The sequence below is a fragment of the Ramularia collo-cygni genome (genome assembly GCF_900074925.1).
Source record: "Ramularia collo-cygni strain URUG2 genome assembly, contig: RCC_scaffold20, whole genome shotgun sequence".
NCBI classification, from domain to species: Eukaryota; Fungi; Ascomycota; class Dothideomycetes; order Mycosphaerellales; family Mycosphaerellaceae; genus Ramularia; species Ramularia collo-cygni.
Window position 1 is genome coordinate 385633 of NW_019716274.1, and position 27454 is coordinate 413086.

A 27454-nucleotide genomic window follows, 5' to 3' on the forward strand; every position below is an offset into this window, starting at 1 on the left:
TACCAATATCCAACGATGGTCGGTCTACCTAGGCTCATCCATTCGTAAAATAAGTCTCTGTCCATCAGTGAGAATGGGACTGTAGATTTGAAAGACATGTAAATGGTAGCCATACCAGCCGCCCCAGATACCAACCGCAGGGACTACAAGGAGCGAATTAATGACGGCCGCTTAAGCCACTGATATCGCGCAACGTTGCACTCGCCGCAGCGCCACAGCAAATATTCCCTATTTCGTACATGGCATGGCGGTGGAGGTCCGCATCGGGCTTAGCGTATCATCGTGAATACAGATACCTTATAAAGCTACTGCAAGTCCTCCCTCATTTTCTTCTGTACCTCTCTCCTCTTTGCACATCCTCTTCATCATGCTGAATCAGCTCCCACCCGAGGTATTGACCCGTATATGCGAGCATACGGATTCCAGCAGCTTGCTATGTGTAGTCCGCAGCTGTCGCTATCTACACAAAGTCGGTTCTGGAGTACTATACAGGACTGTGGTGATCGATTACTCAAACTTTGAGGCCTCGATTCAGAATTTCACAGTTTTATTCGATCGCACGCAGTCATGGCGAGTTCCTCGATGCGTCACGTCGTCCTCATCCCCAAAATTGGACACCGACGACGATCCCAACAGCACTGGAGACGCCAGTCTGCGATCTTCGATTGGCAAATCTAGTCTGAAACCACCGCATACCGATACCGAAGCGCAAAATATTCTGGTATTCCTCCGTCGGCTTCCATCATTGTCCCATCTGGATTGGCAAATCGCCATACCACCTGCACCCGCAGTGGTCCATCTCCTACGCGATGAGTTGCCTTACTGCCAATTACATTTGAAGGCTTTTGGGATTGCATATGGCATGGAGCAATCTTACGCACGCTCGCTACTCTCCCTGCCAAATCTTCGAACACTCTGGTTCCGGCACAATGATGACACCTCTGCGCAGGAACTGGTCCAGAATATCCTGGCGTCAGGAAGCAACTTGGAAGAAGTACGTATGTTCTGGTCGTCCACTGGTGCAAGTCCATATGCCTCTGGCGAGAAAATATTCTGGGGACAAGAAGAATCTTCTGAAACCCCACCTGGCCGTCTGCAAGTGCTTCAACTAGCTGGACTTGGACCCGGTACCCTGACTGGAAGCCTACAACGCTGGGCACGATGTACAGACTTTATGTATCTTCGTACACTGTCATACGAAACGATCCTCTCACAACCCATCCTGGATATTCTATCGACATTTAGTTTTCGAGACCTACGCTCTCTCACACTCGTCTTGGAATCCTCTTTCACTTCCAACGCGGACTCTGAACGATACAACACAGCAGTATCCGACTTCATCTGTAGTCTCCCTCTACTTTACGCCATGAGACTCACAGGTGGACTCGATGCATCGAATCTCCTTACCATTATCTCCCACCACGGCCCGAAACTCCATACCTTGCGTCTGATCCCCTCTGGCACAGCATCAAACCGCTTCACCTTTTCCTCCAASTACAGCATAAGTCATCTACAGTCAACCTGTAAACACGTGAGAGATCTCAGCGTAACAATCTCTCGAAACTGGGAGGACTCCACCGAAACAATTTCCATACTCCAGACACTGGGCACATTTCCACATTTAGACTCCCTGGATTTAACATTCGATGCATCAGACTACATCGCAATCCACAATACTCAAGGGGCAGAAATTCATAACAACAACTTCTCAGGCCCAGACGCAGAACCTTTCAGAGCACCATTCGGAACGGAAGACGGGCTTTGCAACGGACACATCCGGAATGCTCTGATCAATTCAGCCGTGGATGCTGAGCTCGCTCGAGAAGTTTTCGCCATAGCAAGCTCTTCAGAAGACTCATCTTCGCGACTCACTCGACTTTGTCTCTCCGCGCAAGGTGGTGGAGATTTTGGTGATGGGGTTTTGGATATGTCTATTGAGGAAGTGGTGGAAGAAATCAGCCAGGAATGGATCGTGGAGAGATGCTCTGGAGATTTGAAGATCGAGACCCGGCGGAAGAAGAGTGAGGAAGTCGTGGTCAGGAATGAGTGGGATGATGGTGATCTGGAAGAGGAAGAAAATAGGCTTCCTTGGGATTTAGAAGATGTTTTCAAAAGGATTTGGCCTGGAAATKGGGATTGGAAGCGTGAATGGCGAGCCTTTGCTTTGGCTTCGAGTTAAGGAGTAGTCAAATATTTCAGAAATCACAACTTTATTCTTTTGAGAAGGAGGAGAAACGAACGACGGGATTGAATTTGAATTTGATCTTGTTGAATGATTTCTTATATTGATCGCTCGGAGAAACTGCTACGACGCTGTATAGCTCCACAAGAACCACTCGCCCGCAACAACCATCGATCTGCGCAAATCACACGCTGTATAATTCGATACTGGTCAGCTCATAATGAGCTCTATTCCATCATCTCGACAGGTCTTCCATCAGGATCAAAATCTTCATCATCATCCTCCTCCCTTCGACTTCCCTCACCATCATCTGCCACTCCAACCGAAGAACCTCTACTTGCCTTCTTCCTCCCTCTATTTCTTCTCCCAGCAGTTCTTGCATCCCCTAGAACTCTCTTCAGAACATCCTTCTTCTTCACATTACACCCATTATTCGAATCCTTCCGCTTATGAAAGCCCTGTCACATATCTTCACGTCAGCAAATATATCCCCATGAGCAAACCAAAGGAAAAGTAGTACAACAATGAAATACTAACCCAAGGATTCCCCACAAAAGCACCAACTCCCCTCCCCTCAACAACATCCATAACAGTCCTCTTATCCACCCTCATAACATCCCCAATAGCCTCCAACCTCTCCCCAAACCTCAACTCCAAATCCTCAGGATACCCCATACTATCCCCCCCAACAGGATACAAGGAAATCCCCCCTCCATGAAAAACCACCACTTCCCACCAAAGCGCCCGCATCCTCGCAGTAACAAAAGCAGGCGAAAATTCCCCTTCCCGATCCATCTTAGCTTTCTGATTAAAAGTCGTCTGTTGATTCATCGCCCAGCTCGCTTTCGCTCCGGCTTCTTCCTCGGCGGGATTCGTAACAGGAGTACTAATATCATCCATCCATTTCCGCACCCAAAAATCCTGACTCCCAGGCACGGAAATTACAGAATGTACATCATCGTCTGGACGTTGTCGTCCTCTGGATATGGGATATAGTAATTGTCGAGCGGCTTCTAGGGATGGGACTGTGGGATCCAAAGTGTAGGTTGGTGGACCCGCGGTGTGTCGTTCCCATTTGAGACCACAGCGAGCACATCGACCTGGTGAGGTGGAGGTGCGGTAGTTTCGACCGCATGTGAGGCAGGGTCCTTGGATGTTTGGTTGGGGTGTGAAGGAGAGGGAGCGAGCGCGGCTTTTGGATTTGGTGRGGGGGGAGGTTGGGGGCGATGATTGAGGTGGTGGTGGGGAGAAGGGGATCTTTTGATGGAAGGTTGTATTAGGTGAATTGGGAAGAGGTAGTGGGGAGAAAGGGATCTCTTGGAGGAAAGTCGTGTTTGGTGAGTTGGGAGGAGGTAATGGGAATGTCTGGTCGATGTGCTGATATTGAGAACTCCGACTCTGACTGCCATCATTGTGGTCGAAAGTGAATAGAGCGTTTTGGAGATGAAGGTCCAGATGTGGCACCTCAAGAGCGAGAGCTCTCTCATAGTGGGATTGAGGGTGTTGATTAACGACTCCCTGACTCAGGAGAGTATGATCGATTTGCTCAGAACGTGATTGACCCATAACAGCGGGATCAAAGAGATAAGGAGGTACCAGCGGCGAATACGAATCCCCAACATGTGCTGGCGTCGGCTGCACGAAAGATCCCAAAGGAGGCTGCTGCATGTCTCCAACATTCCAATCTCCTGTCAAGTACATCTCTGTATCCATCGGCATGAGATTTGGATATCCAGGCTCTGAATTCACAAGAGATCTTGAATCATTGGATATTGAATCGATTGTTTGTATCTGTCCCAAATGAGGAGATGTATGAGTATCGATGGATGGGAAATACCGCGATGGAGGAGGAGGATTGGGAGCATACATAAGCGCGCCTGGCTGAGTTGCCGTTGGGATTTGTGACCAACACTGATCTTCTGCATCTCCTGTTTCAGTTTCTTGTCCAGTATAGTCTGCCTGTTTGATACTGCTTGAAGCTATTGTACAATCTGAAGTATCCATTCGTATATCCTCCATGGGGAACTGTAGTTCGTTTGAATCCTCCGAGAGCATGAGGTTCGATTCCGAAGCGTTTGTGGTCTCTGCTGTCCCCGGGTGCGATATCTCCTCCAACATGCCCATGTCGAGGAAACTGGAATGCATGTTAGTTTCCTTATTCTCAGGTTGAACAGCTCGATGCTCTTACCTATCCCAATCTACATCCTTGGTCCTTTCATCCGCGGCGAAAGGATTCGCCATGATCAAAGGGGTAAAATGTGTAAGAAGTGCTTGAGTACAAAAACGGTGCTGCGAGTGTTTCAAAATTCGTTGGATATCTTCGAGAGATCAATAAGCGTTGATTGTGCGATTGAATGGTGCGGTAAGTAGATGTAGTGGCGGTGCAAGTTTGAGAAAGGTGTACGTCGCTGTTKGCAGAGTTTGCTTCGGTCATGCTGTGGTGGGAAATCACGGGTCGAAAGGTCACGACCGCGGTGAATTTGCACGCTGGAATTCAGCTGATGGAAAAGATAGAGATGCCATGGGGTGGAGAGGCGAGTGTCAAGAGAGACATCGTATATACCGTGCTGGACTTGTTCTTTGCTTTGCAAGGGTATCATCGTCCATAGACTTGATGTTGTATTTTCAACGTACAAGACTTTTTGACGGTGGTATGTTATTGTATAACGCTAAAACTAAGCAGTGTATTTGTGTCCACACATTTGACATAACGCGTAGTGCTATGCCTCACGCCAAGACAATCACAGATTCACATGCAAAAATTCGACTCCATACAGACTTTCACAAGGTAATGCATCTTACTTGGCGTTTCATAACCACRTGAATGCCCCAAAAAGTGACCTCCATTCAAGTCAGATGACCGCATGATTCATCAAGCCCACGTGCAGCCCAGCCTGCCAATTCACGCAACAGAGCTGCCGACGTCCAGGACACAACACACAAAGAATAAACAGCATAACTTGAATGACCGCATAGCTAAGTGGACTCTACAGACACCATCTCGACATCAATCATATCCAACAAGAAAGCAGTAGTAATCCCTGCTTAAGCCTCGAAACCCGGGAGTTGAACTCTAGAGTACTAGATACTAGAAATGCAGTACCACTGGACCGTGCTCGTATCCCATCCCCTCGCCCAAGAAAGAGAGCTGATTTTCAAAGCTTGTTTTTCCACAATCCTGTATAGCTGGCCATAATGCTCGTACTAATCAACTCTAATTGGCCAACCAAATTAATCAACCAAAAAATCTGTCCCATGACCACGAGTATACAGAAGTCCCGCTACCACCCGGTCCATTCAAAAGTCATCAATGCCGGCACTTTCGGCAGGAAAATCCAGAAATGTAGGAAATCAGAACACGATCAACTTCTCACATACATACACAACGCACCAAACACCAATCTTCGATCTCCAAACCAACTCCAAACCAACTCCAAACCAACTCCAAATCGAAACCAACTCCGAACCAATCTCCACATCAAAAACCACACCACACTACACCACACTACACCACACAACCTCCCACAAAAAATGCAACCTCTAGCCCTCCTCACAACCCTCCTCCTCACCATCCTCCCTCAAACCAACTTCCTCGTCCAAGCATCAGCGATTCCCTCTCCATTCCCCAGTGAGCAATGGGTACGTATCACTCACCATCCTCTTCCATCCACATCATCCTCCCCATCATCCTCCTCCTCCCTCTCTGTATATACTCCATCGAGAAGACTAACGACATCATACCGTACAACAGGGCTGCCTACCTCTCGGAACACCCTGCAAAGTATATTACATTTGTTGTTCGCATGTTTGTGGATTTCGTGAGTACCTTTCCTCCCCTCTCTTTCTTATCCAAGCAACAATGAAAAGAAGAATAATATCTAATTACTGATGGGGGAATAGAACAGGGTATTGCGAGATGTAGATAGACCTTARAATCTATCTATCGCAGCTATGCAACGACGACCTACGAATCGATCAACTATTCCTCTATGCATAGTATCTCATGTACACACCCCTATCGCAAGAGCGCAACAGATAAGAGATTTCGAGAGCTATACTCTACCATGAACGACGATAATGGAAAAAGGGGAAAATGAGGAGATCTTATATACTTTAGACCAAAGCGACAATTAGGACCGCAACACCACGATTCATCCGATATTCCACGGCCTACTAAACCCGACTCCAATGATTAAAATGACTGATACTGTCATTGCAAGTTAAATCCCGTGGAAGTGACGTTGAGAAAGTGAAAAGGACATCAAAAAAAAAAAAATTCATCTACTTCATACAACAAAAAAGCACGCTTCCTGGCGTGAGTGTCAGTGATCGATCGTCTCTCGTTAAATTTCTCCTCCCACAAAAAATCTGCAGCTTGAATCTCCATGAAGCCACCAGGAGTTCAATTCAATTCAATTCTTCAGCGCCACCCCAAAACGCAACTCCTCCCCTCCATCAAAAACAGCAAAAAACTGCTTAAGGAAAACCCCGCCGAGAATTTGAAAGCGTCCTGGTCCTGGCTGTAAACCCCCGAGACAATACCCGCTGCCGTCATCCAGGGAAGCATAAGTCATATCACTTCCGTTGATGGTAGCTACATATGCATCTCCAATAGCAATACTCAAACTCGGAAGCTTTTCTTCGCAGAGAAAGGCATATCCATAGCGAGAATTTTGCGCGCTGCGGATGGATTCGTAATAGGCTGCTACGATTTCTGGAACGGAGTTATCATCAGTGGTTGAGAATTTAGAGTAGGAGGAGGGAAAGGTTGAACGTACCGGAGTCCATGTAGATGAGGGAAGTACCCGTGTCGGCGATGACGGGGCTGCAGTCGGGACAAGGAGTGGAAACTCCGTCGACGGCGTAGCTGGGACTGTTGAATTGCCACCAGCCGGCGGAATTGTCGACTGGAGTGTAGTAGATCTTGCCGCGGTGCTTGTCGCTGTCAATTTTGCCGAATTCGTAGGTCGCTTTGCCATCGCTTTCCTCGAGAGCTGAGGTAAACACGGGAAGAGTAAGGTCGTCCCTTACATTTTCGAAGAAAGTCTTTTGTGGTCTGGGAGAATGCTGGTATTAGTTTCGGGGTTGGAGGTGTATGTCGAGGGATACTTACTCAGGCTGTACAGTCGAGATGGTTGAGAATGCCAGTCCCAGCAAGCCATCACTATTCTCGTCCTCCACAAACTGCGGAGAGACGTCGGTGGCAATTTCCACGCACTGATTCTTCACGGTTGCGCCGCCCACGTCGACGGTGTCGAACCCGACGGTGCCACTTGCATAGCTTTGATCACCATAAGTGATGCTCCAGGTACCATCCTCGTACTCGGACCATGTGGAGCTTTTGTTGGGACTAAAGGCAGCATGTCCCTTGACGTCTGCGCGGGAAAGAGATGTGCTAAAGACCCAGCTGCGATGGGGTTAGTTAGTATGTGTTTGCTGCGGGATATTTCTGGGCAGACTTACAGATCGGCGGAGCCCGTGTCGAAGTTTAGATTGAGCTCCTGACCACCGACGAGGACGGGCGACAGGTATTCCGACTCATTTTCCTCGGGCGTGGCGGTGACTTCCCCATCTTCGCTTCCTGGATTGGRGGTGGGGGTGGGGGTGGTGCTAGCTCCACTTGAAGTGCCGCTCACGGAGGAGTTATCCTGCACAGGGGGGCTACCATATCCAGTAGGTAGGGAAAGAGCGGTGGCCGAGAGCGTCACCACCACAACAGTGCCGGGGATGATGACCGAGTCGGGATTGTTGGGGACAATCATCGGGTCGGGCTCATGGTCATCGGCGACGATGGGGTCCCATCCGAACTTGCGGTGCGTGCGTGCGACTTCCTGGAGTGGGGAAGGACGGCGGCCATGGGATTCGACTTGGAAGCTTCTCTTCCGGAGAGAAGGTGGTGGATGAGGATGTGGTGCAGCGAGTGATATCGCCGCCAGTGCAGCGATGAGTGCCAAGTAATTCATTTTCCTAAACGAAGGACGGGTTGTATGTACTAGGTAATTTAGGGAGAGAGAGAGGATGATATGGGAGGTGATCCCGTCGACAGATGCGATGTATATTGATTGAGCTTAGGTCCAGAAAAGAGAGTGTTTGCGTTCAAGGATGGAACATCAAATAGCCATCCACAACTGAGTAACGGAGGAGTTGCACGAGAAAGACGGATGATAGAACAATCGCGGGAAGAGTGTGCATACATGTACTCTCTTTGCAAAGGATACCTGCCTTACCTGCCTTACCTACCTACCCACCTGACCGACGACGCACAAGAACGAGCGCCCGGTCGTCATGATGCCAGAAGGGAGGTACATCAGCGATGGAATCCCATTCCATCGCGTCCCATCTATCTGCAGCAACGCAGTGTCGCATCTTGCAGCGAATGAGCACAAATGAGGTCGTCACCAAAACAATTGCGACGCGGCCGGCCTCCACCGAGACACACATTGCGCGAAACAGGTGGACGGGATGTGAGAGCCGCCATTGCTGAATTTCATGATGAAACTCCACAGGCCGCGTGTGTCGACCACAAAGGGAGACGAGGGGCTCGGTCGTGTGAGGTTGTACGCCAAGCAAGGCCTGCAGTCTGCTGCTCTGAGCGAACCAATGTGAAACACTTGGCCCCCATGAAACCAACTGACTGCCGACCTCGGAGCGATCCGGATGCGAGATCGGGTAAAATCGACATAGGTAGGTACGGTCTTTGCAATTTCTTCCCACCCGACTGACATGTGCCATACTTATCGTCCTTCCGATCTTACCTGCACATCTTTTACCAGCATCACAGCAATCAGTTGCTTGAATGAAAGCTTGAATTTCTTTTCCATTGGTTACATGAATTCTTTCCATTGGTTACACGTTATTGACGACTATGTACAAGGTTTGCTTTTATTTGCCTCTTCATCGCTCCGTGTCGACAACATAGCGACCGGCAATGGCACCCTTGTGCATCAAGTCGTACACGCTCTGGAGCTCAGAAAGACCAACAGTCTTGAACGGTGCCTTGATCAATCCACGGCGGTAGAATTCAATGGCCTCGGAGCTGTCCTTGCGGTTGCCAACATACGAGCCCTTGATGGTGACCATCTTGATGACCGACTCAAACACTGGCGCTCTCAGGTAGGCACCAGCTGGCAGACCGATGCAGACGACGGTTCCGCGTGGGCGCACGTACTGTCGTTGTGTTAGCTTGTGAAGTGTTGTTGATTGGATATTTTTGGACTCACCTCGGCGGCCTGCTGGAATGGCTTCTCGTTGACGGCGACCAGGATGACGGCGTGTGGTCCGAGACCATCGTCAGTCGCTGCCTGCACATCCTTGACCAGGTTCTGGCTGGTGGCAAAGTCGACAAAGGCGTATGAACCGAGCTGCTCCAGGCACATCTTCTTCTTGTCCTCGCCGCTGTCAATGGCGATAGTGCGAAGACCCATGGCGCGTGCGTATTGTTGTGCGAGAGAACCAAGTCCACCTCCGGCACCTACAATGGCGACGGTCTGTCCTGGCTTGGCGCCGGATTCCTTGAGGCCCTTGTAAACGGTGATTCCGGCACAAAGGATGGGCGAAATGGCATCCAAGGGGCWCTCTTTGGGAATGCGAGCAACGTGCGCACCCTTGGCGATACAGTACTGCTGGAAGGAGCCGTCGACGGTGTATCCGGACAGGAGTGCCTTGGAGCAAAGAGGTTCATCGGACTGCTGGCAAAAGTCGCAAGACAAGCAAGAACCGTTGATCCACTTGACACCAGCGTGGTCACCAATCTCAATGTCCTGTACCAAATCACCCTTGGCGACCACAATACCAGCACCCTCGTGGCCTCCGACGAGTGGAAGCTTGGTTGGGAGTGGCCAGTCACCGTTGACGGCGTGCAAGTCGGTGTGGCAGACACCGCTGAACTTGATGTTTACGAGCACCTCATCTTTGGAGCTGGTTGTCAGCTGGCGGGATGTGCTTGGCTGTGTCCATCCTACTCACCTGGACCCGGCTTCTGGACGGGAATCTTCTTGTATACGACTGGTCCTCCGGTCTTCTCGACGACCTGCGCCCACTGCTCGGTTGGGATTGACATGGCGATGTTCGATTATATTGGATGGCTGTGTGRGGGTGCGTGGGTATGTCTGACTGGAATAGAACACAAAAGTGATGAAAACAGAAATGACAGAGGAACCAGGCTCCTACTTATCCATTCCCATGCATTGGAAAACTCTCTCGACCCCACACCATCTAGATGATGTCTCTCGATCGAAAGGAGGGGCAGAAGCAATGCTCTCGTCGGACAAAAGGTCAATGTGAGATCCCAACCACTCATCATCTGTCCGCTGTCGCAGATGTGGGAGAAAGTCCAGGCGGGGATATGGATCCAATCTTTGGACTGCATACCCCAGTACCTTATCCCGCATGTACCAGTCCCTGTCGCCCAAGCGCTAAGCTCGACTTAGCTTTCTCATGGCTGTCAGAACTGCCCCCAGCGGCGGATCGTTTGCCAGACGAACTTGCTCGAAACGCCGCTGCGGGTCTGGACTTGAGGAGGCTTGCGAAGACGTACATACACACTGACACACGTGTCCAATGTGGCTTTGGCAATGCAGGGTCGTAGTGGTTTAAGCTCGAGCATTGGAGTTTTCGGATCCCGGAGCGGCAAGCCCCCACCCCACATTCCGTCAATCGATTCTTTCGGGCCTGCGGGGAAAGAGCTCTCTCTGTTGTATGTATGACGAACCTGTACCTATCGCCCAATAATGATCCATGACAGACTTTTGAGAGCATTGCATTGTGAGAAAGTGCAAGGGTTGCTGCGCCCATGATCCATCCTTTGCCACTCGGACGAGCGCTCGTGGAGCTGGATGGAGCTTGGACGCCCATCCACAGCTTGAACGTGTGCGATCGATCGCTGGCTGCAAGTCATCAGATGCATGTACTTCGTACTTGGAGACGATGCGCCGGCCCCTCAAAGGTCTCGATGTAGACAGACGGATTCATCAGGTAAGGTAGCTCGAGCTTGGGATCCAGATCCAGGCCCTTGTGAACCACCGGTACGGAACGCATGCCTGTCTGGGAAAAAAGAGGGAGGGATGGGAGTATGCTTTTGCCCACTTCGCACATCTGGATCCCACGGCCCTGCGGATGTTCGATGTGAATACAGTCTTGTTCACTCGTTTGTCCGTCATTCTTAGAAGGAGATCCGGAGCATACTTTTCTTCTTGATTTGGTTGTTGGCTGCTATTTTTCTCCGGACACTAGGAGAGAAGGAAACTCGATCGGCTGTTGAATGAGTCGTGTGGAATTGCATCCTTATCCTTCTGTCCTCGCGATTCGGAAATCCGGACGTCGTGGGATATTTGTCGCTAGAAAGTCTCCAGCTCCTTCCTTCTGGTCATGTCATACCGCTCTCCAGCTAACGTGTCCAAGGGAGAGTTGGCTTCTCGAGGAGTTGGCTAGTTTTGCTTTATCAAGGCAAGTCTGCTGCTCTCGCGATCAGGCATTAGGCCAGACACTAGTCAACTCCACGAGACGCCAACTCCCCCTTTGCACACGATAAGCACGAACAATGACAAACGAATTCAATCTGTGAGTGACAGAGAGAGAAGGAAAGAAAAAGGAGGATCGCTTGCCTTTTGAACTGCTATGCTATAGATTCATCGCCCATCGATTTCACACACCTTGATGGACCCGACACCTTGATGGTAAGTGAAGGAAGGTAACGCGGCATATCGGGTTGGAGGATTGGATTGTATCGTCATTGGATAGTCCCTTTTCATGTATATATGTATGTATAAGATGTTTCTTAGAGGATGTTATACTACTTCCTTCTATGTACTATGGCGAGACTTTGAGGGATCGGGGCTACGTGCTAAGTGGAGGGAAGGGAAGTACACGGTTGGGAATGTGGTTGTGATGAAGCTATGCTTTCGGGATATCAGTCTGGAAGAAATTTGTTGGTGAAATGGGAGATCTGTGTGAAAAGATGGATGTGGATGTGAGATGTAAGAAGATTCATGATGGAGTACCTTATTGTTATAGGTAGTCCGTGGGTGTTCTACCTACGGGCAGTATTGGGTGAGACGGGAACCTTCAATAGAAGAGAAGGGAGTCCGATAAGGTTCGTAATCGGTGTGGGGTAGTTCACATGGAGCTAGGTGCCTCCTTAGGGTTCGGGTTGCGGGACGGCAGTTCGATGATGAGATGAGATGATATGAGATGGAGTCGAAGTACATGAGATGTCGTCTACTCTTCTCACTGGTATAAATCTTTCTTTCTTCTCGGAAGGATGATGGGTTGCGGCTTGTCTTGTTTGTTATCTTGCGTGTATTCCTTTGAGTCAAATGTGTAGGAGGATTCAATAAGCCGAGAGGAGGAGACGAAGCTCTGCTCGTACAAAGGATACCTCAGGATTGCAGTGATATGCTCTGCTGCGACCGGGTGGCAACGAAGGTATTGTGAAGATACATCAAAAGGTGTACAGGTCGTAAGTTACAGCAATGGACATGTATGGAAATGGATGATTCTCGGTGCTTCCGCCTCCCTTGCCCGAGACCGCTGTGCCTCGRGACAAGATGATGATGATGACAAGGACAAGGCGTGCTTCATCATGTGAATGCCTCCCACGGGTCTACCAGTTCTCGCGTTAATATCGCCTCCTCCATTGTATTGTATCTTCCTGCGCTCCATCCACCCATCATGGCGCAGTCTCGCACGCTGCCACTGGTACCCCTACCGCACTCGGTCGTCCTCCTCCCCGGCGTCACCACCCGCGTGCCGCTCCAGAACCGCGCCGACATCGCCGCCATCCTCGCCCACATCTACAGCAAAGCCAGCACGCCCCGTCCAGAGGGATCCAGCGTGACGGTGGGTTGTGTGCCCTTGAACAGCCCGTATCTCAGCCCCGACGGCAAGCAGTTGATTGGAGATGGCGTGGCGGAGAACAAGGCGAACAGCAGCACAACCCCCCGCGATCCCGCACATGCGAGCAAGGCGGATCTCTATCAATATGGAACCATGGCCCGGGTCAGCGGCGTACAGGGTCGCAAACCGGGCGAGTTGATGTTGGTGGTTGAGGGCGTCAGTCGCTTTAAGATTGAGAAAATCACGCGCGAAAGAGGATATTTTGAGGCGCAGGTCCTTCTGCATCAGGAGGAACGCATCGCGGAGAACAACCAACAAGTGGCCTCCCTATTCAACAACCTCAAGCAGCTCAGTCGGGAACTTATCGCTCTCGTACGTCTTTCTGCCCTACTTCCCCGCGGTCCACAAACCACCCTCTCTCCCATTTTGGCCCGTCGATTGGAGTTGTATATCGTGCGCAAGGACCTGCAAGAAGCCGGTGTCTTGGCCGATTTCATGACCAACATCATCGATTGCACTCACGAGGACAAGCTGCGGATTTTGGCCGCCCTGCCGGTGGAAGAGCGTTTGGTACGAGTTACTGAGATCCTCCAACGACAAATCACCTCCATCCAGGGCAACAGTCGGATTTTGTCCGTCACCACCCAAAACAACACTCCTCAGACTACCGTCATCGACCTGGACACCCTCAACAAGCTCCGCCAAGATCCCCGATTGCGAAAGTTGGGCAATGGTCAGAAACCTGGCGATGGAATGCCACCGGGTTTGGGTGGCGGACAGCAGGATGATGAGGTCRACGAGATTGAAGAGTTGAAGAAGAAGCTGGACGATGCTGGCTTGAGTGTGGAGGCGAGGAAGGTTGCCGATCGGGAGCTCAAGAGGTTGGCCAAGATGAATCCAGCACAAGCCGAGCATCAGGTCTGCCGTAACTATCTCGAAAACTTGGCCGAGATTCCATGGTCGAAGATGACCGAGGACAATCTCGATTCTTCCACAATGACACGAGCGCGGACACAACTCAATGATGACCACTACGGGTTGGAGAAGGTCAAGAAGAGGCTGTTGGAATATCTCGCCGTTCTCAAGCTCAAGCAGGCTGTGAATATGGATCTAGACAAGCAGATTTCGGCCATTGCCAAAGCCGCCCAGCCAGAGGAAAAGGCAGTCATCAAGGGAGAGGAAGATGTGGCACCGACCACGCAAGTAACACGCAAAGACGAGCCACCTCGCGAGCAATCGACCGAAGAGATCAACCTCCTCAAACATAAGAAGATGGTCGATAAGTCACCCATCCTCCTCCTTGTCGGTCCACCTGGTGTGGGAAAGACCTCCCTCGCCAAGTCTGTTGCAACTGCGCTGGGTCGGGAATTCCACCGCATTTCCCTCGGTGGTGTACGAGATGAAGCAGAGATCCGAGGTCATCGACGGACATATGTTGCAGCAATGCCCGGTTTAATCGTCAACGGATTGAAGAAGGTCGGCGTTTCAAACCCCGTCTTCCTGCTGGACGAAATCGACAAGGTGGGAGCTGCTTCCATCCATGGAGATCCATCGGCCGCAATGCTTGAAGTCTTGGATCCTGAGCAGAACTCGACTTTTGTGGATCACTATGTCAACATTCCAATCGATCTGAGTAAAGTCCTCTTCATCGCCACCGCCAACAGTCTTGATACCATCCCAGCTCCTCTACTCGACCGCATGGAGACTATTCAATTATCAGGCTACACTACACTTGAGAAACGTCACATTGCCACTCGACATTTAATTCCCAAGCAAATCACAACCAACGGCCTGAAGTCGGAGAATGTCCAAATGAAGGATGAGGTCATTGACAAGGTCATTACATCCTACACCCGCGAATCAGGTGTTCGTAATCTTGAGAGAGAGATTGGGTCAGTCTGTCGCTCAAAGGCTGTGCAATTCGCAGAGGCGAGGGATACCAACACACTCGCTGCATACGTTCCGACTGTGACGGAGGAAGATTTGGAAGAAATGCTAGGGATTGAACGCTACGAAGAAGAGATTGCCGCCCGCGACTCCCAACCCGGCGTCGTCACCGGTCTCGTCGCATACAGCATGGGAAATCAAGGCAGCATCCTCTTCATTGAAATTGCMGACATGCCCGGCTCGGGACGCGTACAACTCACCGGCAAACTCGGCGACGTTCTCAAAGAAAGCGTCGAAGTGGCCCTCAGCTGGGTGAAAAGCCACGCCTACGAACTCGCCATCACCCACGATCCCAGCGAGGACATCATGAAGAGCCGCAGCATCCACGTCCACTGCCCTTCAGGCGCCGTCCCCAAAGACGGCCCCTCAGCCGGTCTCGCCCACACCGTCGCCCTCATCAGTCTCTTCTCCAGCAAGCGCGTCCCGCCCACCATCGCCATGACGGGCGAAATCGCCCTACGGGGCAAAGTCATGCCCGTCGGAGGTATCCAGGCGAAACTCATCGGGGCGCTGGCGGCTGGAGTGCGCAAAGTGTTGATTCCCGCGCAGAATAAAAAGGACATCAAGGATTTACCTAGAGAGGTGTTGGAGGGGTTGGAAATTGTTACTGTGGGGCATATTTGGGAGGCTTTGCCGCATATTTGGCCTGGAGATGAGTGGCCTGGTCAGAGGGGCTGGAGTGGTATGGAGAGTCGGTTGTAAGATTGATCTAGTTTGATGATGATGATGTTGATGATGATGAGATTTGTTGGTGATATGTAGCGTAATCGCTCTTCTTTTTTTTTTTTATATGAAGTATTTATTCAGTTCTTCCGTTTTTATTTTCTCTTGGATTGGATTGGAACGGATTAGATGATGAATTTGAACAAAACAAGTAAGTGAATGAAAATAATTGATCATTTTACTTGCTAGAATGATTGTTCCCCGGATTCCGGCTTGAAAAGGCCTGGAACCTTTTGACTTGTACTAGGGGTAGGTAGGAAGCGGAGTCCGAATGGGAGAAAAAGGTAAAGTAAAGTATTTATACAACTGGATTTTACTAGGGTTTTTTTTCTTCTTCTAGGAATAAGCAATGTAAAGCACGTATTAAAGATGGGATTTTCTGGGAGTATGAATTCAACGAGTAAGTAAATATATTCTGTAAGTGAGGAGAAGGAGGGAAAAGGGGATATAAGAAGCGAGTAGGTACCGTAAGTAAGGTAGCTATTATTATTCTACTAGCATTAAAAAAACCACCTACATTTGTACTATACGTATAGTAAGATCAAAAAAAAAAAAAAAGAAAGAAAAGAAAACTTAACGACGAAGATAAGAAAGCATGGTGATTAAAGCATTACCTACGCCAAAAAGCGTATACGATCATACGTATAGCATAGCATCCCCTCAACCCCCTCCCCTTCCCCCCTTAACCCCCCAACCCACCAAACCCTCCATCATCCACCCATCCATCCATCCATCAATTCAAATCCGCCCCAAAGCAGCAAAATCCCCCATCCGCCTCAGCGCATCAAAATCTTCCATTCGTTCCCCCAGCATATACCTCCGTACAGCAGCATCGATTCCTCCTCCCTCCTCCTCCTCCCCCCTCTCTCGATCCCCCCTCTCTCGATCCCCCCTCTCTAGATTCCCCCCTCTGAAAAGGGGGAATATAATAATCCCCAAAACTCCCATGCGCATCACTCAAATGCTCATAACATTCTCCACCCGTGACGAAACATGCGCCACAAACCCAGCAAATGTGGGTTTTGCAGAGGGGGCAGGTTATATGGTTGCAACCTTCTGTCTAGAAAATATCAGTGGTTGGTTGGGGGGATTTTGGTCAGGGGTGTTTTTTTGAGGAGGTGGCGGATTTAATTACCTTTTCAATATGTGCTGTACATTTTGGACAATCTTTCCCTCCGTTTTCCAGTTTGTATTGTTTGAATGGTTCGTCTTTTCCACCTTTTTCGTATTGATATACTCCACAGCTCATGGCTGGGTGCTGGGCATGACAGGTTGTACATGTGACTTTCATACAATTCACACATTTAGTATTTGTTGTTGTTGTGGTGGTGGTATTTCCATCTCCATTCGTGTAAATGTACCCACAGTCCGGCGTGGGACAAAAGTGGTAGATATCCGCTCGACGGGAAAATATAGGAATCGAAGGAGAGGCGTAGAATTTCATCCAAAATTTGGGAAGGGAGGTGAGTTTGTAGCTCGTTGAGAGGCATTACTCGCTTGCAAGTGTCGTTTGCACCTTTGCATGTGATGAGGAAATCGGCGTTGTCGGAGCTGGAGGAGCGGCAGAGATCTGTGAGGCACTCGGCGCAGTATACATGACCACACGCCAAGGTGATGGGGTTCTCAGCTGGGGTCCAGCAGGTGCTGCAATTTTGATCATCATCYTGGACTGATGAGTTCAGTGTCAAGTCGTTCATGCCAAGGTTTCCTCCCAAGGATTCCATAATCGTCCTCGCCTGTTGATATTGCTTCGCCGTGCCATTGATGACGAGACTCTTAGGGCTCGGTAATGCGTTGTTGATATGTGCGATATCATCGAGGACAGAGACGATCTCACTGAAGCCACCTGAAAGCAGCCAATCGAACTCGTCCGGGCTCAGTTGGTAGGCAAATCTCCCCTTTGCAGCAGTGAGATCAACGACAGCCTGCTGTACGGACTCATACTTGGCAGGCGGGCCGAAGAATACTAGCTCTTTCCTGGTCTTGTTGTTGTTGTGGATGTATACCTACGAAGATGACGTTAGCGTTCTCTCCTGCAAGGACTCTCTGGTGTAGAGACTGTGATTATCCTTCCGAACTCATCGCTCATGGAGCCATTAGTCGCCTTTGAAAGTACTACCATCCCTTCTCAAACTTACCTGATTGACGGACTGGATCTCTTCCAATTGCCGTGCCGCCGTTTTGTTCCATGCGAGCGTGTCGAAGATGTCGCTACTGACTTCCATGACTCTGCCTGAGAGCATGGCCTCAAGAGTCCCCGTCAGACTTGCGAGCTTCTCTTTATCTTCACCCTGCATTCTGACAGTCACGAAGCGATTCTCAGGACTGGTGTCGGGGAAAACGTTGACCTTCAAGTTGTGATCTCGAGAATTCGCTGTCACCGCGGCATGGATTTCCTCGCGGAGAGCGTCGAAGATCTTCTCGTGAAGCCTGACCTTCGATTCATTGATTAGCCGAACGTGGAGCATCTCATCAGTCAAGAACTTCTGCGGTTGACCACGCACTCCTTCCACTGCCCTGAGCGCATCGAGCTCGTTCTCGAAAGTTAATTACGACAGTCCACCATCTGCCCCTTATCCGCATCTCGCTCATCTGCTCCACAGTCCCGTAAGCGTTGAAAAGAGATGATATGAAAGCAGGGGCGGCCGCCTCCTCATGAGACGCAATTTGTGCACCCAGCCGGATGTAAGAGAGGTCCTCGCAGGGGAGGTATAGATCTCCAGACCCGCGGTGCAGTGATGATGTCAACTGGCGCATTGTGAAGGAGAATCTGCCATTTGCCTGCGTAGGGTGCGGGTGGGCTCGCCTCAATGCAGTTCCCATCAATGGTGCAATCTCCTCGGTTGAATGCTTCACCCACAGAATCCGCTCCCCTGTATGTCTCAAAGTTGACATGGACTTCTCGTGACGGCCGAGGCCAAGCGACGGCAACCTGATTGCAGCTGACATGCCGTGTGAYTGATTGTGCCGGGTGGAAGCGTGGGAGGCACGCAGACTGCTCGCAATTCCGGCCTGCGGGATGTGTTGAATGTTGCGCAGAATCGGCGGGCGAAAGTAGGATCATCGCTGGTGATGTACACGTCGGCATACATGCTTCCCTGGCAGCTTGACAGCTCGGAGGGTCTCGGAGGGCAGCAGGTAATAGCCGCAATGTTCGAGGATGGCGGGAAGTTTGCTTGACGTCGCGTGGACCTCCAGTATGCCATCGATGCGTACCGAAGAGAAGTTTGAGGACATGGAGACTCTCGAAACGGCAGCGTCATCTCCGAATCGCACCACTGCGCCGCTCATGGTGCGGAGGATGGGCTCTTGGTAAAGTTTGAGTCTGGTGGAGGTTAGCATGATACTTGTCGACTCGGTTGCTGGGAGGAAAATCACTGCTGCTGCCGGGACGTCGCTGATGGAGTGGGAGAAAGCGCAGTCGCTTCCGCGTAGACAGACGCCGTTTTTGATGGTATTTGCACATGACCAGTCGGCGTGGGTCATCGTGTGAGTAGCGACATGTAGAGCCTTCACTGCAGCGCCCGCGCAGATATAACTCGCAGATCCGCATGTCGGCGATGGAGATGGGGATGTTGGATTTTGCAGCCAAGGTCGGTGGTGGCGATTTCTTTCCTGCAGAAATTCAAGGAAATTGCGTGGTGGGAGAGACCCAAGGAAATGGCAAAGTAACGAAGGAGATGAAGCTGGCGGATGAAGGTCAAGTCAAGCCTTCCAATGAATGGTCCGAATGCACGGGATTCCACCACTCACTCATACTTTATTTCGGAAATCCCATGGTAGACTGTCTTTGAGACGTGGTGGTTGCTGTGTCGATTGGACGTGCCTGCCTGCCTACCTACATGTATGTGTCACCTCGCTCTCACGAACGGGGTGGAATGAATGTATTGTTGAGACATGTCTGTCGGACCTGTATTAATATCATCATGATGGATCAATATCATCATCATCATGGCGGGAACTGTCCACCAACAGGTAATGGATGGAGTAGGGAATCGAGATGAAGTCTGGGATGAGGCAGGCGTACTAGTTCTATCGCACGGCGGAGCGATATCGGAGTTGATGGACAGGCATCATCTTCTTTCCTCCCCAATCCACTCTCACCTCACTTTACTCTTCACCTTCACCATCGCAATGCGAGCTCACAGTACTTGACAGCGTCACCATCGATGGTCTCCGCTACTTCATTAGCCAACATACCGTCGCATGATCTCGACACGCAATTGCTCAATTTGTTGTATATTGATTGTGTATGGACTACGTAACGGACCTTCTATGCTGCTGAATAAAACAAAAAGCGGACGACTCTCTCGGTGTACGGGGATTCCACCCAACACACGAGCGGCCGAAGCGACGCTGTAGGATTGCATGCTTCGGAATGGTGAACGAGATGAAACCTCGCAATGCATCACTTTACTTGTAGTCTGCTTCATATTGTTTTGTGAGCCAGGCAGCCTTCCTCACTCAGCTTCGGGTGAGGTTCCATTGTCTGCATCAAAGCTGCAAAGCACCCATGCGGCCTTCTTATTTCCTTGTGAGCGACAAATTGAACCACTACCTCCTACTGCTGATACTTCCTAGCCGTACCAACAAACATCAAAGCGAGATCCAGACACAACATGACAGCAGCACCTAAAGGAGTTCCAACTTCCCACTCTCGAACTTTCAGCCGGGAAGTCTTTTTGGTATTCGACCATGTGATATACGTCCCGCCGCGTGGGAGTATCCATTCCCGAATACCTTACTTATCGCGATGAAGATTTTCCCTGAGCCACGGAACGTACAACAACAACGCAGAAAAAAAATACTAATACTTGGTCATCGCACACGCAATTTATCTTCCCCAATTTGGTTCCTGGGAAAAGGTACCGGACGGGCTTTTGGCCAAAGAACAAGGTGGCCTGTGGGAAAAAAAATACCCCCCCCCCACAGACTATAAAGACTTCAAGTCCTCCCGGCACATTCCACATTCATCTAGCACGAAAATCATACCCATCTCCACTCAGGCCGAAAAACAAAAGACGCATTATCCAATCATGTACGTCACCCTCAAGACATCGAACAAGTCCTTCATCACGAACCCAGAGCATTGGCTCGGACACAGCACATACTTCGACAAACTCTTCTCCGGCGTCTGGGGAGAGAAACAAGAAGATGGCTCCTTCTTCATCGAGACAGACAGCGACATGTTCGAGCACATTTTGAGATATCTCTTCGCACGGGAATGCTGCCTGTGTTCTACGACAGTACCAAAGGGCATGATGTGGCTCTCTACCATGCCCTCCATGGAGATGCCCAATACTACTACGCCATCGACCGGCTCTGCAGATGGATCAGTGAAAGGAAATATTTGCAAGCGGTGGAAGTGCGGCACATCGCTTCCATCACGACGGATAGAATGGATGTCGTGACGGATAGTGATGTGGGTACTACTGTGCTCCCCATCACGATTCGCGAGAATAAATGGACTTGTCCCATGTCCTCCAACGCTTGTTCGCGCCCAGGTCCAAACAGTGTGAATGCCGTGTATGCCGCTCGGGCGTCATGGCTGAGGGATGGAAGGAACAAGAGGTTGTTGTCAAGTGGAGTGTGGTGTCGAAGAAAACCATCTTTCATCACGATATTTGCGCCAACGCATATCTCGAAGACGATTCAATGCACTGCGAGGCAATCACCGAAGACTGCAAAGCTCATCGGTCCTCGAGCGGAGGATGCTGATGCTGATGGTGCCGTCAAATTTCATTTCATCTATCGTCCCAGAAAGGATGAGGATGCTCCTGAGAAGGATCCTGATACTGAGATGAACTGATCCTCATGGTTGGGCTGAAGTTTCTCATGAGGTATGCAGCCGGGTATGGTGCTTCATGGTGGACTATGAGTAGGATGGAGTTCTGTATGGGGGGGTATGCAGCCAGGCATGGCGCCTCAAGGTGGTTTTTTTCTGATGGGGTTTGGAGCCTGAGAGTGGCTGGGGGGGAGGATTTTTTTTTTTTTGCTTCCTGTAACAACAAATGAAAAGCTTTGATGAAATGACTGTGTGTTTTTGACAAAAGAAATCTTCCCCTGTGCCTCCTCCTGTGCATTATATTATTGATGGTTTCCATTGTTGTTGTTGTTGTTGCTAACCCTGCTCTTTCTCAGCTCGCTGGTATGCCTGCATGAATGGGTACTCGGGGTCGGTGACAATAAGGCATGGATGACAATGGCTTCTCAATGATATGCACTAAGCTTCTCGCATGTATCAATTATTCTAAGCATGATAAGGTAGTCTACAGCCTCGCCTTGAGTTTATTAGGCTGCGCCTTGGAGGAGGAGGAAGAGACATTGTAAGCATCCCAATCGACTTCCTTAACACCACGCTGAAATTCCTTGAGACCATACGCAGATTCCCCCTCCTGCGACATGATATCCGTGAAGATGGCCTTAATCCCCTCCGTCTGCTCCAAACCACCTGCATGCTTCCAATCAAGCCTCACGAGTTTCTTAGTCAACGCCGAAGCACGCGGAGCGCACGCCCTCAGACGTCGCAGATACTCGTCGAWCGCAGAGACCATCTCCTCTCGCGTCGCAACAATCTCTGCAATTTTTCCCAAACGGAGTAGTTCTTGCGCGGAGACTGGTCGTGCAGAGAGCATGATCTCGCGGGAAAAGGATATTCCGAGTTCCCGAATCACGTATTTGGAAATCGTAGCGGGTGCCAGACCGAGTCGAACTTCACTGAGTTTGAGAGTTGCATCTGCGACCATCAAGCGAATGTCACAGACTAAAGCCAACCCTACCCCTCCGCCGAATGCTGGACCTTGGATGCATGCGAGTGTGACTTGTGGGGCTTTGTCTATGGCGTCGAAGAGGCGTGTTAATCGCGTGTATTGTGCATCTGTGGCTGAGGGGTTTTGAGCGACTGGGGAGTTGGAGCGACTTAGGTCCATTCCTGTGCAGAAGAATTTCCCGTTTGCTGAGAGGACTATTCGGGTTATGGTGGTTTTGTCTGAAGCTGCGTTTTCGAAGATTTGGGTGAGTTGGGATATCATGGGTGTTGTCAAGGCGTTGCCGTTTCGTGGACGATTGAGGATTAGTTTCAGATTTGGGCCATGTCTGTATATTTCGAGGCCCTCGACGGCAGGTTGTTGGATCCAGGGCGTGGGTGTAGWTCTYSKTSKKSKSSKYRYCWTKMMARMAWCGGAGTCTCCCTGGACATTTGACGCTTTTTGATCGAGGAGGGCGACTTTGCTGGAAAGTGCGCTGCCGGCTCGACTGGAGTTGGGTATTCCAAGCTCATTCGTTATCCAGACGCCTATCTCCACGACCTTGGCCAGATCAACTCCAGTATGTATTCCCGCTTGTTCGAGGGAATAGACCAAGTCTTCCGTAGCCAAATTACCTTTGGCGCCAGGAGCATAAGGACATCCGCCCAACCCGCCAACACTACTATCAAACACACGCATGCCGCATCTGTACGCAGCCCACATGTTTGCAATGGCTTGGCCATAAGTGTCATGGAAGTGTCCTGCAAGCTTGTCGATGGAAATTCCCTCGCTCACCAGAAATTTCGTCAGGGCTTCGGTTTGTGTGGGAACTCCTACGCCGATGGTATCACCCAGACTGACTTCATAACAACCCATCTCAAGCAATTGTTCGACGCATGCCAATACAGCAGCGTGGGATGTAGGGCCGTCAAACGGACAAGCAAAAATGCAGGAGATGTATCTGATATCATATATTAGCCAGCGAAATTTCTACACTTGAAGGGAAGAAAGCTCAGCGTAGATATTCAAAGACTCACCCACGAACACTCATCCCCGCCGCACGAGCCTTTTCCGCAACAAGTCGAGCACGCTCCACCCCTTCTTGAACGCTACATTTAATATTCGCTCTACTAAACCCTTCCGACGCACTGACAAACACAGCCACCTCTCTAACGTTATTTTGCAGCGCAACTTCCAGGCCTTTGAGATTGGGGATCAGAACAGGCGTGCGAATGCTTGAATCTGAGAAGAGGCTCTGAATTTTGGAGGAGGATAGAATGGTCTTGCAATCTGCGAGTTGGGGAACTGCTCGAGGGTTTACGATGGAGGTTATTTCAATGTTTTTCAGACCTGTCTCGGCAAGTCTTTGGATGAGGGTTAGTTTTGTGGGTGTTGGGATGGTGGTCTTGATGTTCTGTAAGCCGTCGCGAGGCCCGACTTCGACGATTCTGACGGCTGCCGCCATTTTGATTTTGCTGGAAAGATTCCGGGGTGGTTTGTTGGTATGAGATTAGAGTACCTAGCATCCAAATTCAAGCTGATCGCATGTACCTAATCGCGCAGAGTCAACCGGKCTCTACGCGGCTTTGCGGGGCCTGCATGACTCCGTCCGTGCCTGATCCACAGGACCTCATCGAAATTCGAAGCCTTCGTGGCTGTTTGTTTGGCCCGTGAACCGATCTCCAAGACAAGAGGACGGATACGGTAGGTAAGGGGGGTGCGGTGTACTCGGACGGGAGCCGTGTTTTGTGGAGCCGTCCCCACTTTCCTTTTCCGTCCGGGGCCGGCCCGGCTTTGCGGGCTGGGCTGGGCGCCGAATCATCACATGCAAAACATCAATCTTGGCGGACGTGCGAAGACGAGGGGAATCCCGACTACCTTACTGAAAGGGTAAGGTACCTACCTATTATAGACACAGCAAGAACTTCTCCAACTACAATATCGTACTCCTACAAAAAAAAACATATTCCTTTCCAACAAACTAATCATCTTCCATCTCAACATCATCATCCATCTCTTCATCCTCCGAGTCCTCCTCTACCTCACCATCACCATCATCATCCTCCATCTCCATCTCCATCTCCATCTCCTGATCCTCATCCTCCCTCCTAGGAATTCTCTCCCCCCGACTATCCAACCCCYCCCCCTCCAATCTCGACGTCCACTTCAAATTAACAATCTCCCCAGGAATCAACAAAGAATCCCCCCTCTCATCCACCATCCCATCCCTCTCAGCTTTAGCCTTCCTCCCTTTCAATCTCGCATTACAATTCTCCAACAAACGTTCCAAACTCGGTCGATTGGCCGGCTCAAAAGCAAAACATTCCTCAATGAGATCTATGAGTTTTGCATCATCATATAATCTCCTCGTTTCATCGCTGACTTTGAATTCTGGGTTGGGGATCTCTGAGGTTGTTGTTCCTACAGGGAGAGGTTCGGTGGATTCCCAGGTTGGTTGTTCGCCGATGAAATTTTTCCGTTCGAGTAATTGGTAGATTATTGTTGCTAGACTGTAGATGTTTGCTGAGGAGAGGATTTTTTTGGTGTTCTATTATCATTCATTCTGGTTAGTTTTGATTTTTACTTTTCTTCTCTTCCTTTCTTGTGACTAGGTTGTGTGTGAGGGATGATGATACGTACTCCCATGGATTCTTTCGTCACGCTGTCGACGTAGTGTAGTTGCTCCGGTGCGAAATGTCCTTCGGTGCCGCGATCGGACCACCAGATGGGATTTGTTTCATCTTGGTCGTTTGTGAYGAATGCTAGACCGAAATCTCCGAGTCTGTGTTGGGAATGAGGTTTAGTAGGGTGAACAAAGGGGGGGAAGAGACGAGGAAGAATGACTTACTTGATTGTAGGATACCTGTAAAGGACACACTAGCATATTAGCAACTATCCTAACAACCTCCCACATCACTCTAGAGAAATCACAAGGTGAGTAACTTACTGAGGATAAAATTTCCGATCCGGTACCCCAAGAAAAACATTCCCAGCCTTAAAATCACAATGTACAATTTCCGACCACTCTTCCCCTTCCCCACCTCCTCCTCCCTTCTTCTTAGAACCAACACCATCCCCCCGTTCCATAACCAAACAAGTCTCCACCAAAGCCCTCAAAACCAACCAACAAAAAGTCTCCGGCACAGGTTCCCGATACCCATCATGCAAATCAATCAATTGATCCAAATCCCCATTCGGCGCAAATTCCATATATAATCTATACTTCCACTCCTCCCAAAAAACCTGCGGCGGAGCCAGCAATTTCACAGCATGAGAAGTTTTGGGGGAGGAAATTAAATTCTGCGTGTGGAATTCTAGGGGCACACATTCATTTCGCCAATTGGGCAGGGAAGTATCCCCATGCCAGGAGTATGGACAACTCCAATCTTCGAGAGTTTCGGATTGGCCTGTTTCTTTTCGTACGAGGCGGTTGAGGATTACGCCATTTGGGTCTGTGAAGGTGTATGCCCAAGCGGAACCTTGGGCTCCTGAGGGGAGGGTTTGGGATTGCCAGGTTGCACCTTTTCCTTTTGATTTTATGAAGCGTTGGAGATCTGTTTTTTTGCGGAAATTGGTTGTTTGGGGGGATTCGCTACGTGTGGTTGGGTAAGGGGGGAGGACTTGTTTTTGACAGAGTTTGTATGCTTCTGTACCGGGTTCTGGCCAGATTTTCTGGTCGGGTTTCCATTGTTTGTAACTTGTTGTTGTTGTTGGATTCAAGGGTGTTGTTGTAGGAGGAGCATCCGCGGATAAATCCCCGAGTAGGTCTCGAAACTCCAGAAGTTCTGTTCGTTCGGCTTGGTTTGCTTGTACACGCTCTTTTAGGCTGGTTTGGAGGATGTCGGCGCTTTCCCCTTTCGTGGCGAATGTGCATTGATTCAAGATGCGGATTCGTTCTCGACAGTTCTGTAGGAGTTGCTGCCAGCGTGTTCGGATGCCATTCGCGGCCGTTGTCTGCGTGGCTTGGTCCAAGGATTCCCATTCGTGACAGAGTTGTAAGCGGTCGGATTGGAGGTCTTCCCGCTGCGATGAAATGTCGGAATCTAATTTCTCGGCGGAATCTACTGCGTTCAAGACCCATTTCTGGACTAAAGCGCTGAGTCCACGTAGCTCTGCCGTAGCTGTTTATGCAGTCAGTCAATTCGGGTTGGACTTTGTGCGGGATTGTAGTTTTGTGATCATGGCTTACTTTTCTCGGGCGTAGCTTGTTCGCTGTCTATAAGATACTCCTGGATGAATTGGATATAACTTGATATTTGGGCGGGAGTAGCCATTATTCTACAGCCTTTGGATTTTGAGATTCTAGTCAGGTCTGAGTAGAGGGAAGCAAATTCGGTTCTCTGCTCACGATTTACTCCGAGACTGCATACTACTCTCCTGCCTGAAAGCGGCATTCGAGTTTCTTTGTTGCGTTGTTCTCAAAGCCGAGCCCTGAGGACCAAGGACTAAGGCGTCTCCTTCTTCCTTTTACTGACCACAACAAAGACAAGGTCATGGWCATCGACGAAGCCGCGACATGATGTCGGTATACCGTTACGAAAAGAAATCCAATTCGCCGTCGTAGTCGTGCCTCATCGCAGCATAGATCTCGCCTTCGACTTCTCCAGTCATTTCGAATCGTTCACGCTTCGAAGCGCCTAGAAAGGGGCAATCATCATGGCCGAAATTCGGCATACCGTAGTGTCTGTTGAGTTGTTGAATGGTTCGACCTTGACCTTGATGTGTGACTCCCATGACAAGCAGGGTCGAACTCGTCGTTTGATATCATGGAGTACGGCACAGCTTTCGCCAGTCCGTTGCTCACCAAGGCAGTTGAATAAGACGGCGGCCCAGCTGTTCTCACTTGACGACCAATTAGTCGACCAGACGTAGAGTTGGCGTATGTGAACCCGACGTACCAGTTGTGCGGGCCAGTGATTCATGTAATAATCTTCAGATGTACCATCAAGATAGTACAGCCGATACATGCGTCTATGATCACCACAGCTGTCGACACAAGCCTATCAAAAGGTCTCGAAGACCT

General features: G+C 50.0%; 9 protein-coding genes; 3 read left to right on the forward strand and 6 right to left on the reverse strand.

The window, feature by feature from the left end:
- Nucleotides 1-367: 367 nt before the first annotated feature.
- RCC_09984 (uncharacterized protein) lies at nt 368-2179 on the forward strand (the record flags this gene model as incomplete). Its single annotated transcript, XM_023775221.1, has 1 exon — nt 368-2179. The coding sequence occupies one exon, from the start codon at nt 368-370 to the stop codon at nt 2177-2179; it is 1812 nt and encodes a 603-aa protein (XP_023630989.1).
- A 230-nt stretch (nt 2180-2409) lies between these two features.
- Nucleotides 2410-4423, reverse strand: RCC_09985 (uncharacterized protein; the record flags this gene model as incomplete). XM_023775222.1 has 3 exons in its annotated part: nt 2410-2640; nt 2720-4316; nt 4371-4423. The coding sequence occupies 3 exons, from the start codon at nt 4421-4423 to the stop codon at nt 2410-2412; spliced, it is 1881 nt and encodes a 626-aa protein (XP_023630990.1).
- Nucleotides 4424-5713: 1290 nt separating this feature from the next.
- Nucleotides 5714-6108, forward strand: RCC_09986 (uncharacterized protein; the record flags this gene model as incomplete). XM_023775223.1 has 3 exons in its annotated part: nt 5714-5821; nt 5934-6000; nt 6083-6108. 3 exons carry the CDS (start codon nt 5714-5716, stop codon nt 6106-6108), a joined length of 201 nt encoding a protein of 66 aa, XP_023630991.1.
- Nucleotides 6109-6594: 486 nt separating this feature from the next.
- RCC_09987 (related to aspergillopepsin A precursor) lies at nt 6595-8145 on the reverse strand (the record flags this gene model as incomplete). XM_023775224.1 has 4 exons in its annotated part: nt 6595-6896; nt 6961-7238; nt 7296-7589; nt 7646-8145. 4 exons carry the CDS (start codon nt 8143-8145, stop codon nt 6595-6597), a joined length of 1374 nt encoding a protein of 457 aa, XP_023630992.1.
- Nucleotides 8146-9076: 931 nt separating this feature from the next.
- Nucleotides 9077-10241, reverse strand: RCC_09988 (probable alcohol dehydrogenase 1; the record flags this gene model as incomplete). XM_023775225.1 has 3 exons in its annotated part: nt 9077-9349; nt 9403-10091; nt 10148-10241. 3 exons carry the CDS (start codon nt 10239-10241, stop codon nt 9077-9079), a joined length of 1056 nt encoding a protein of 351 aa, XP_023630993.1.
- A 2609-nt stretch (nt 10242-12850) lies between these two features.
- RCC_09989 (probable Lon protease homolog 2, peroxisomal) lies at nt 12851-15664 on the forward strand (the record flags this gene model as incomplete). Its single annotated transcript, XM_023775226.1, has 1 exon — nt 12851-15664. The coding sequence occupies one exon, from the start codon at nt 12851-12853 to the stop codon at nt 15662-15664; it is 2814 nt and encodes a 937-aa protein (XP_023630994.1).
- A 1325-nt stretch (nt 15665-16989) lies between these two features.
- Nucleotides 16990-18153, reverse strand: RCC_09990 (uncharacterized protein; the record flags this gene model as incomplete). XM_023775227.1 has 2 exons in its annotated part: nt 16990-17691; nt 17824-18153. 2 exons carry the CDS (start codon nt 18151-18153, stop codon nt 16990-16992), a joined length of 1032 nt encoding a protein of 343 aa, XP_023630995.1.
- Nucleotides 18154-21954: 3801 nt separating this feature from the next.
- On the reverse strand, nt 21955-23896 carry RCC_09991 (related to hydroxymethylglutaryl-CoA lyase, mitochondrial precursor; the record flags this gene model as incomplete). XM_023775228.1 has 2 exons in its annotated part: nt 21955-23392; nt 23469-23896. 2 exons carry the CDS (start codon nt 23894-23896, stop codon nt 21955-21957), a joined length of 1866 nt encoding a protein of 621 aa, XP_023630996.1.
- A 516-nt stretch (nt 23897-24412) lies between these two features.
- On the reverse strand, nt 24413-26705 carry RCC_09993 (uncharacterized protein; the record flags this gene model as incomplete). XM_023775229.1 has 5 exons in its annotated part: nt 24413-24979; nt 25072-25213; nt 25280-25294; nt 25379-26552; nt 26621-26705. 5 exons carry the CDS (start codon nt 26703-26705, stop codon nt 24413-24415), a joined length of 1983 nt encoding a protein of 660 aa, XP_023630997.1.
- Between the last annotated feature and the right edge of the window lie 749 nt (nt 26706-27454).